Consider the following 11,253-nt stretch of genomic DNA (forward strand, 5'->3'; position numbering starts at 1 on the left):
GCTCAGTGACCTGTGATAAATTTACTAGGTTATTGGTCAAGGAGTTAAGAATGTGATAAAAATAGGCCGAATATGTACATAAAAGAACATGATTTTGCAGAAAACCTCCGCGCAACGCGTCCTCTATTTTAATATGTATGATTTGCTTGTTTGTGACGCAACACAGGTCAAGCACTCAAGGTCAAGTGGCACCACGTTTGGACTCTAAACGATAATAGCAAATGCAATGAATTTTGGTAGTATTGCAAGGCGTTGCTGTTACGCTTGATGGTAAATTTTTGATCAAATGGGACCGTATATGTAACTTCTATGGTGTACATCGAAACGTTTCAACGAAAAACGTATTTAGTTTTAGTTAACTATCTTTTGTATAGGTTTCTTTTTTGGAATACCTGTTCTGTTTCAAATATCAATGTAGAAAGATTGTCCTTCACTCCTCATTATCTGCCTTTATCTGAAGTTACAAGAATGAACTAAATATAGTTTTTTAGGGTTCCGTAGCAAAAAACTAAAAAGGAACCCTTTGTCATGTCCGTAGAGTTAAGTTTCATCCCCTCTACCAACGAAACGGTTGTTTAAGAATTCAAAGGTTACCACATTAGTACTCACATACATAAGTATAACGTAACCTTGAACCTTCAGCAAAGTTTGCTTATAAGTTTACGAGTAACAGTGGACCAACTATATTCTACTATAAAACTTCGAACTGGTGGCATGGTACGAACATGGTACTCTAGGTTAGTGAATCCGACTAGGGACTTGTTTGTCGTAGTAAACTAAGAAATCCTAAACTGTGCGTGGCCCGACACGCACATGACCGGTTATTATACATATCAATAGGTACATATAATAAAACAGTAGAAATAAAATCCTGTACATTGAATAAATTTACATAAAAATAAAATTGGGCGATAGTCACAGCAACAAAGAATTAGAAAAAAAAAATGTATACGTTTATCTTCGGAACTACTGGACGGATTTGAAACTTTTTTTTGTTATATAGCTATTAAGCCTGGGCAACATATAAGGTATAATTTATTTTGAAAACTAGAACACCTGATGGAGAACAATGATGGTACAACTGTAGGAAATATTTAAATATAAAAATCCTGTGAGATATAAAAATCGAAGATCTGGAACACCTGATGTAGACCTATTATGGTACAGTGGTACAGCTAAACTATAGGGAATATAGAAATGACGACTTAACAAAAATTGTTGAGTCTGATGAGCATTATCTGTTGAGGTATAAAAATCTAAGATCTGGAACACCTGAAGAGTCATAATAGTTCAGCTATACTATATAGAAAATATACTTTTTCAGTCTGATTATCATTTTCTGTATGTATAGATATCCTTACATTTGCCTGTACAATTAAATTTATCTAATAATTTTGAGTCACGCGAACGAAGTCACATGCATCAGCTAGTAGGTAATAAAAATACATCCTGGATTAAAGATAAAGTTTTGAAACTTCGTTGCCTGTACGTTTTTGTAGTAACTACGTGTACACTAATGTCTAAGTACTACACTATCTACATATAAAATAGAGAGGGAGCTACACTGCTACACTGCAGCGGCACGGTACATGATGAGTTCCAAAGAGTTCAATATGCAATGTAGTTTGTGATACTACTACAAAAAAGAACATTTCAATTTGTACATTCATTTATTTGTAATAGTCCCGTGCCGCGACATAAAGCACAAAATAAAGCAATTGTTTTTATGTAATTTTTATTCTTATAAAATAAAATAAACCGTCTGTTTATATGATGCCGATTTTGTTGGCTACATCTAATGCATCATGATCCCTCGTAAGGCGGACGTACGCCTTCTTCTTACCATCGGGCCTGAAAACCATTAACATATGTTAGTGTATGTACATCACAACAGTCACTTTATAATATTTTATAAGTAAAATCAGAGTTGTGTAATTTTTATTTCATTCTAAGTCAATGAGATTCCCACAAAGATTTCATCACTTCAAATTACCTAATATGGTAAACTTAGTTTCTTACATAATCTATCACATATCAATGTAACTTTCCCCAGCTTGTCATTATACACATTCTATAATTTAATTTTAACAAATGGAGATTTATGAAAGTGCAATTGCTTGTGTATGAGCAAATTTTTGCCCAATTGCGTACTATTGTTAGATGAAATTAACAAAGATTAATTATGTGCCATAAAACAATATTAAATTATGTATTAGTAAATGTATATAAATTAAATAGATAAATCAGATGGCACAATGTAGTAGCTTTGCTCTCAGGGCATGTTCGGGTTTATGATTAGTCTTCTTCATAAATTCACAAAAATATTTTTCATACACATTTAAGTAAACAAACTTTTCTACTTTTTTATACATACTTATTTAAGCTAGCATTTAAAATGTTTAAGAACATGCCTTCAGTCATTAACTATAATAATAATCACTAACCTGATGAGGGTGTTGACTTTGGCAACATTGATGTCATATAATTTCTTGACGGCCGCCTTAATGTGGTGCTTGTTAGAGCTTGTGTGGACAATGAATACCAAAGTATTGTTGTCCTCAATTTTCTTCATGGCCGCTTCAGAGGTTAATGGATACTTTATGATGTTGTAAGCATCCATGCTGGTGAAGAAAGAGGAATAAAATTAACTCTATGCTTTTCAGATACATTTGAACATTTTTATGTCCTGTAAAGATCCATACTAAATATTATAATCGCGACAGTGTGACAAACTTTCGCGAAACTGCAGGGTAAATTTTTGTGAAATTTTGAATAAATTATATTAGTATTATCATATAAGTAAAAATCAATTTTTAAAAAAATATACATAATAGCAAGTTTGTCTTGTTAATGGCTCATAAATAATGAAATATAGGCCAAAGGGTAATGTTCACAACAAATCTCAGTATAAAATACTTTTACTAAAACGATTTGTTGCCACAAGTTTTTCATGCCGTCAGAGATCTTGTTGCATTTAACATATCATAAAACATGTCCATGTCATAAATCATTAAGGAGGTCCCTCATTGGGAATATATGTGCACCATCGGTAATACGTATCATAATATTGCATTGTCATCAAAACTGAAGCCACATGGAAAATTTCAACTCTGTATGACAAATAGAAGTGGGTGTAATTCAACTTGCAAGATTTGATTACAGACAAACAATAATAGGGGTAGGTGAAACGAAAGCTTGTAAATATAGTAAATATATATAGTAAGCCTTTTAAATTGTTTACAATAAATAAACAAGTTGCTGATGTACAGTTAATAATAAAATATGAACAAGCTCCTGCTTATAAAATTGAATTAATTCAATTAATGTGTTCCTTTGATATCAACATTTGTCATTACAAATGTTGATATCAAAGGAACATTTGTCATTACAAATGTTGATATCAAAGGAACAAATTAATTAAAATTCTTAAATAGGTACTTTAATTACATTTAATTAAAGTACCTATTTAAGAATTTTAACAAAAATTTCATTTTTAACAAAAGCTTTTAGTCTTGTAAGATGGATCTTGTTTAATTCAACATGTTTCAAAATATCATGTCAATCTAGTAAACCATTAAGGAATTGAGAGCTGATGCCAGTCCAATCAAGTCTGGCTTATCACAATAATACATTCCCACTGGATTAAAGCCATATATAAAATTTCTATTTACTGTTGAGAAATTCCTTTATGGAGAGCAAATCCTGCACCAGCAAGTCATGTATATATATATATACAGTATTAAATTAGAAATTACAACATTGAAGCTTACCGATTCCTCTTGGGCAGAGAATTTCTTGGGTATTTAGGGTGCCTCGGTGGCTCAAAAGTTTTGGGCCTGCGGAAATGCACAGAGGTACGAATCTTTCGAATTCTCTTTCCATGTTCACCTTTAACAACCTGAAAAGTATTTTTAAATATTTTATTTATTGTCATTAACAAAGTAATAACACAAATGCATAATAAAAAGTCAGAATTGTGTTATATATATATCATTCTCTATCAATGAGATTCCCACAAGATATCATCATATCACCATCTATTAACTATCAATGAGATGACAGTGGAACATATTGGTTATTTCTTAGCTAAGCTAAGAAAGAAGCGAAGGGTACCAAATAAATTTAATTTTAAATCCTCAGATATGATACAAAAATATAATAACTAAATTCAAAAATCTTATCACTTAATGCAAAATAATAGAAAAATATTTACCTTTCTTTGTGCCTTTAGAGCTTTAGCTACAGGCTTGACAACCTGCTTCTTCTGTCCTTTAATGCCAGTTTTTTTGGGCTTAGGTGCAATCTTCAGCTTTGCTGCTGCTGGTTTAGGCTTGGGCTTCGCAGCAGATGCAGCTTTCTTTACTGAAGGCTTGGCACTAGATTTAGTTTTGAGTGCAGCAGCCTTTGCTGAGCCAGGCTTGGCTGAAGGGGCAGCAGAAGCCTTCTTCTCTGCAGGCTTCGCAGCCGCTGGTGCTGATGCGGCCTTGGCAGGAGCAGGCTTAGCTGCGGCTGGCTTGGCGGCTGCTTTAGGCGCTGCCGCTTTAGGGGCTGGAGCTGGAGTCTTGGCGGATGCAGGTTTAGAAGCAGTGCCCGTGGACGCAGCCTTAGGCGCTGCTGCCGGAGTTTTGGCAGTAGCAGGCTTCTTCTCAGCGGGTTTCGACCCTAAAATACACTAGCGTGAATAATAACATATACATAACCTATAGACCTCCTCAACTCTTTCGTAACAGCGAATACTACAGTCTTAATAGAACGGGACGTAAGTATAAATATACTTAAACTAAATTTGTGCAACTTTTCTCGTAATCAAGTCCTAAAATAAGTTGAATTCGTACCAGCGTACCGCGTGGCTCAACAACTGTCACTGCATTTTGCATTTTGTTCCAACAGTAAAATTATTTATACCAATTAATTAAAAAGTAAAAATAATAATTAGTAATTTATATATACTTAAATTGCTTGGGAGTAATTGATTAAATAAATAATCCAAAACATACCGGATTTCTCTGGTTGGTTCTTGGGAGGCATCGTGACAAAAAAGATGGAGGACTGTCAGTTCTCTATTGCCAAACGAACGAACGAATTTTTTTTTGTCCATGATAAGTTTGAGCGCTGTTGTCGTTATCATAAATCTTCTTCATATTTATAAAACTGAAGAAGGGTCTTTGTACATTGTATATTTTTGGGAAAATTTTAGTGGAATAGTAACGATATAGATTACAAATCTAAAATTTCTTAACTTTTATCTGTTTATCTCTCTTCCGACATCTACCGGATGTTAAGTGCAATCATGGATTTAGTATGTACAAGCTTTATGAGTGCGATAAATGATAATGACAAAATATATTTTAGGCTTCGATGTTATGTGTTCCTCAAAAAGGATTTAATCACTAGGTACATTAGAGACAAGCCGCGCACGGGGCCCTTCTAAATCTATAGTTAAGAAACGACCCGCGGGTCTGTCATTAAACGACAATAGCGCCACGTCTGCAGAATTTCTTTCATCGTAGGTACCTACCACATACGTAAGAACTGATGGCCATGGAATTAGTAGATACTTACTAACAGTAACAGTAAAACAGTACTTACTAAATCCATGCTGGTGGCTCCGCCGTCGAGCATGCGTGAACATGTCATGTTCTTATATCTATTTTACCTACGGTCTATAGCTTTATCTCAATTTTTTGGGATTCCTTTGGGAAAGTTAAATTAGGAAAGCATAATGTATTTAAAATTTGGTATGAAGGTAGAAACTTCTAGCGTCTATACCTGATCGACATCTTAAAATTATATTTTATACCAAAAAAATCCGGTATGAACTACTCCACCAATATACTTACAATTTAATATGAAGGTCCTTAAATACCGACATAAGATCTTATTACACTTTTTATCCCGGAAAACAAAGAGGATCCCGTAGTAAAGGCAAATAACAAACTACTTGTGAATAAACTACGTGCCCTCGCGTTTCGACTTTCTTCCACGCCCCATCTCCTGTCCCGTAGGTGCTTATGTCCCTATACCATTATAACAAAATATATATTGTTATTATTCTTTATTAAGAAATTCTTCGAGTCGTTAAGTCATTCAGGTAATGTTATGATTAAGTCTTTCTCATGTTGGCTACGAATATTTTTTTTTATTAAATTCATATTTTTACTATACTCATTATAACAAAATATATATTGTTATTAGTCTTTATTAAGAAATTCTTCGAGTCGTTAAGTCATTCAGGTAATGTTACGATTAAGTCTTTCTCGTGTTGGCTACAAATATTTTTTTTTATTAAATTCATATTTTTACTTGTTGGCTACAAATATTTTTTTTTATTAAATTCATATTTTTACTAGATGGAACCTAGTAAAGGAAAAACTTTAGGTATTTTGAGATAAAATTACTGTTATATTAAGTAAAATACATCAAATGAAATACAAAGTATAAATATAATCCAATTAGGAATTGAAATTAAATACAAGCTTAATAAAATTAACGAATCATATACATTACGTTCCGAAATATAATACGAATAATATTATGATAAGAAATACATAAGCATTTGTTATTCGCAGCCCAAGTTGCACTTTAAACAAAATTCTATGTTTTTAAAATTGATTAAGTTTATATAAACACCATTGAGTTGAGAAGATTACCATGTATGTGCTACACAAATTTCCATTCGTTACATTAAAACAGTGTAAATTCTTAAATAAAATATTGTGGTGAACTCATTAAATTCAACATTTTTGCGAATTCAACATTGTAGTCCGGAACATGAAGCTATAGATAATACTGGAGCCAGTACTCCCAAGTTCATTTGATGCAAACAGTTGTCTACGTTGCAATGTCATCACCCTGAATATTGCCATCTCTTTCATCGGTAGCCCGGTCTCTCTTTCTTGTGTATTGCGAGGTTTATGTATAGGCGTAGGTATAACGTGTAGTCACATTAGAGTTATAACCTATCAGCGCGGAAGAGGCATCAGATGAAAGTCATCAATAAGTACATGATTAAAGTTCTTGGGAGTACTGGCGCCACTCTATAGCTTAATGTTTCGAAAGGCTAAAATATAAGGTATTTGGTCGATAGCTGTAACACTAATACAAATTCTTACACATCAATGTAAAACAAATATGGCTTCAATTATTTTGATTGGTCTAAACTACCTTTTTTCAGCTACCTACCAAATATCCTGTAAAGAATTCTATAAAAATGATATTCGTATATTTTTGATGAATTTCACATATCTAGTACAGTCAAGAGCACATTTAACTAGGTACCTAAATTATAGTTAGATACTACTACTACTAGGTAATTCTTAACTATACAGACTGTAAATTTTACATACTAATTCATTCATGTCCATTTATGCATGCTAGAGGTATTAAAGAATATTGTATTCACTAGGAGTTTGACTAGTACTTGCATTTGTACGATGAAATGACCCTACATTTAGTACTGGGGTGTTGTAGTTAGGGGCAACAGATCCATTATATGGGGATGACATATTAGCCATACACGACACTGGTCTTTTTCCGATTATTAAAGGGAAACATTCATCAGGTATACATGATAAAGCCGATTGCACTCTTTTTATGCGATTGGAACATTCGTCATAGTGGTCAATTAAATGTTTTAATTCAGGTATTGTGGATGCATTGTGATAAGTTTTTAAAGCTTTGTCAATAATTTTTAAGCCATCAGCAGATGTGAATGTAACCTTTTCTCCATTGTAAAAGAACATATCTATATCTGTACCATTTTCCATAAGTTGGCATTTAGCCAATGGGGAATAAAGTGTTATTTTTGGAGTTTTAGCTTTAACTAAATCTACAAAACGGGAAGCATACAAGTATTTCTTCCAATGTTTCTGTGGCAAATTATGGTATGAAAACACTTCGTCAGGACTGGGATCATGATCTACATTGGCTAAATTAACTCTATCTTTATTATCAACTGTATAGATAATTATTTTCATACCATCCTTAGATATCTTACATATTTCTACAACCTTTTCTTCCCTATCTTTTCCTTTCTTTTTAATAAATTCTACTATCACTCCGGAAGGTTCTATTTTCAATATAGCATTTCGAGTTCTATGTGAGATAGTAGGTAATCTTTCAGCACACAGAGGTGGGACTCCAAGAGAGTTGGTGTTTAAATTGCCAAGTTTTTGTATATTCTCTTTATTGTCATCAGCGATGTCTAGACTTTGATTACTCCCACATTTTATCTCCAGTTTTTTTATTCTATCTATAATTGGGTTGTTGCTACAGATACTATCAGGTTTTTGTAATAAGTTACTGCTAGATTGATTCCTAGAATCAAACACTTCAGCAAATCCTTTTTCACAATTCAAATTCATCCTACAATCTTGGCCTGTGATTTGTGAAGAATATTCTAGTATGCCAGTAAATATGTTGAATGAAGAAGGTCTCACTTCTTTCCTTTCAATGAAGTTATTAACATTTTGTTCTTTACAAATACCAAGATAATCAGAACCCAGTTGATCGTCATGTCTTTGTTTACTGCTGTGTTGAGTGCTATGCAGTGTTGTCAGAAATCCAGAATCTCTTGAAAAATCTTGTTTGGCATAACATAGGCTATTTAGAAAAGGATGTTCCATTATTTCTTTCAGTGTTATTCTTTGAGTGGGATCTTTACATAGAAGTTTTTGCAATAAGTTTTGTGCTTGTAAAGACAGCTCATTGGGAATTTTGTAATCTGCATTTATTACTTTATTTAAAGTGGTTTTTACATGTTGAGTGTGAAAAGGTGGACTTCCAACTAAAAGTGTATACAACATGCACCCTAAGCCCCAAACATCAGCTGGTAACCCATGAAATTCTCTTGAAGCCACTTCTGGAGAAATATAATTTGGAGTTCCACACATTGTTACATGTTTTTCATCTGGCCCATTTAACTGTGTAGCTAAACCAAAGTCTGCTATTTTGACATTGAGGTCTTTTGTTAGTAATAAATTATTTAATGACAAATCCCTATGTATAATATTGTAACTATGCAAATATAGGACTCCACTAACAACTTGTCTAAAAATATCAGCAGCAGCTTTCTCTGATAGCCCCCGAGTTCCTAACTTAAAGTGCTTTGCCAGTTCACCATTGTGAGCAAGTTCTAATACCAAATAAACATAATGTGCATCTTCAAAAAATGTGTACAATTCTAATATAGCAGGATGTTTTAAACGTGAGTGTATAGTGACCTCTTGTCTCACTCGGCCTATCATATTGGCTCGTGCCATAAGAGCTTTGTCTATCATTTTGATGGCAACAAATAGTCCTGTCTTTCGACATCTTGCTCTATATACATGTGCAAAACCACCTTTGCCTAGGTGTTCAAGAATTTCATAATCTTCTATCTTTTCTCCAAACATATTTATTTCTTAGAATATTTGTTGATAATGGACAATCTGTATTTTCTATCTGTATTGTGACAGCAAGTTTTACTCATTATTTCCATTATTTCTGGGTGTACTGAAAAATAAAATGTCAACATCATATTATCACTATTCAAATGTTGATAATTTATAGGGAAACAAAGTTTTGAAAATCAGTACATTCAGATTTGCTAATAGCTACTGGTACCAAATAAAATGTATGCTAGTTATAAAATGAGAAAACCATAGAACCATAAATTTTGTATGTTGTCAGATGATAATGGTTGTAAGATTGGATACAGGTATGGTTTCAACATTCCAAGCTATATTTTAAAAAATGGAGGATCTTCGCATTATTTAATACGAATATCAATTAATAACCTTATTCACAATCCATTTTGCATCTTCTAAACTCTTCTTAATGATTTCTTGAACTCTGTCTGGATCTGGTTCAAGTTTATGTTGTTTATAACTCTGAAATTAAATTAACAATAGTTTAGGAAATATGAATTAATGTAAAAGACAAACCTCTTTCAAATTTAAGTTAACACACCTGTTTAACAGCAAATTTGTAATATTTACACGCATCAGGAGGCAATCTTTCACATTGTCGTAACAAATATTTGTATAGTTGCAATGATGTCATAACAGATTTGCAATCAATACTAAAACATTGTTTGCAATAATAAAACATTGCATAAAGTCTGAGCAAAAAATTATATTTAATTTTAGCATTAACTTTTTGTTTAAGTAATTACGAGAAAATTAAAATTAATTTCAAATGTGTAAGTAGGTACCTAACAGTCTGTGCTAGATATTGAATTGTCATACAAATATTCTACTTGCTTCATACAATGTTTTGATTGAATATTTATATTTATTAATATTCCACAAAAATCAAACAAACACCTCAAAATGAAACCAACAGACAGCTTATACACCTGTATACTGTGGTACCTACCACAGAGTAGATAGATGCCGATGGATGATGACATAAATAATTTTAGTGTTTCCAAATCCAAAAATATTTACCTTCAAACGTAAACTTTTTTCAATAGGGCATATTACGCAAAGCTCAGCGCAGATGGCGCTACTGGTACAACTAAGGTACACAAACAATGCCAATGGAAAAGTACCAATTTTCAATATTGTTGCAGATTTACGACCAAAAATACCTTCTACGCAATCGTGGTGCGAGTTTAAAGAAAAAAGAAAGGATTTAGTGGATTGTCCTGAAAATAATAACACTATTTTAGGTTATGTTCTGCATTATTTTCAAAGTTTTTTTATCTTATGGAAAACGATTTTCCCAATATATCGGCACCCGAATATGCTACATTGTTGTATATTTTCACAAACGAATGCTTACATAATGAAATGATTAATAAAGTACTTTAAAATAAACATTTTAATCGACATAGCAAAAGGCGGCAAAGCTTTTGTACCTAATATACAATGCTGTACTTTGGCGGGATAAATGTGCAGTAATACTCCCTATTTAAAAAATCTACGTCAGTATTCTCGGATTTTTTTTCATTATACACCTAAACCTTCCTCAGGAATCATACCATCTATTGGTGAAAACCGCATAAAAATACTACTATTGTAGAGGATAAAAAAAGATTAGTACCAAATTTAGGGCACTCAACGTAATCATTTTTCTATAATCTCTATGGTCGACATCAATCTGTCAGCATATTGGCAGGCGCCTATATCCTGCTTACTACCTACCTACCATAGAGTTTTTTTTTGTTTATTCCCTCGTTTTATTGAGGAGGCAAAGGGTACTAGCCCATACAGCCAAGTACCATAGAGAATAGAATCATTGCACCTACCAATCAGACGAACTGAATGCCTA

The 11,253-nt window shown here is 32.9% G+C and overlaps 2 protein-coding genes across 3 annotated transcripts; both read right to left on the reverse strand.

Annotated features, from left to right (window-relative positions):
- Positions 1 to 1,718: 1,718 nt before the first annotated feature.
- Positions 1,719 to 5,141, reverse strand: RpL23A (Ribosomal protein L23A). The gene is made up of 5 exons (XM_053769025.1): positions 4,998 to 5,141; positions 4,214 to 4,662; positions 3,771 to 3,898; positions 2,445 to 2,621; positions 1,719 to 1,851 (listed from the first exon to the last, which is right to left on the reverse strand). The coding sequence occupies exons 1-5, from the start codon at positions 5,026 to 5,028 to the stop codon at positions 1,767 to 1,769; spliced, it is 870 nt and encodes a 289-aa protein (XP_053625000.1). The 5' UTR covers positions 5,029 to 5,141; the 3' UTR covers positions 1,719 to 1,766.
- Positions 5,142 to 6,379: 1,238 nt separating this feature from the next.
- SAK (Sak kinase) lies at positions 6,380 to 10,387 on the reverse strand. Of its 2 annotated transcripts, none has more exons than XM_053769484.2 (3): positions 10,305 to 10,387; positions 9,777 to 9,869; positions 6,380 to 9,492 (listed from the first exon to the last, which is right to left on the reverse strand). In XM_053769484.2, the coding sequence occupies exon 3, from the start codon at positions 9,390 to 9,392 to the stop codon at positions 7,383 to 7,385; it is 2,010 nt and encodes a 669-aa protein (XP_053625459.1). In that variant the 5' UTR covers positions 9,393 to 9,492; positions 9,777 to 9,869; positions 10,305 to 10,387; the 3' UTR covers positions 6,380 to 7,382. The 2 variants fall into 2 exon arrangements, with proteins under 2 accessions (XP_053625459.1, XP_053625457.1); XM_053769482.2 differs by having other exon boundaries at positions 10,193 to 10,332.
- Positions 10,388 to 11,253: the final 866 nt, after the last annotated feature.

Source organism: Plodia interpunctella, chromosome 3 (genome assembly GCF_027563975.2).
Source record: "Plodia interpunctella isolate USDA-ARS_2022_Savannah chromosome 3, ilPloInte3.2, whole genome shotgun sequence".
NCBI classification, from domain to species: domain Eukaryota; kingdom Metazoa; phylum Arthropoda; class Insecta; order Lepidoptera; family Pyralidae; genus Plodia; species Plodia interpunctella.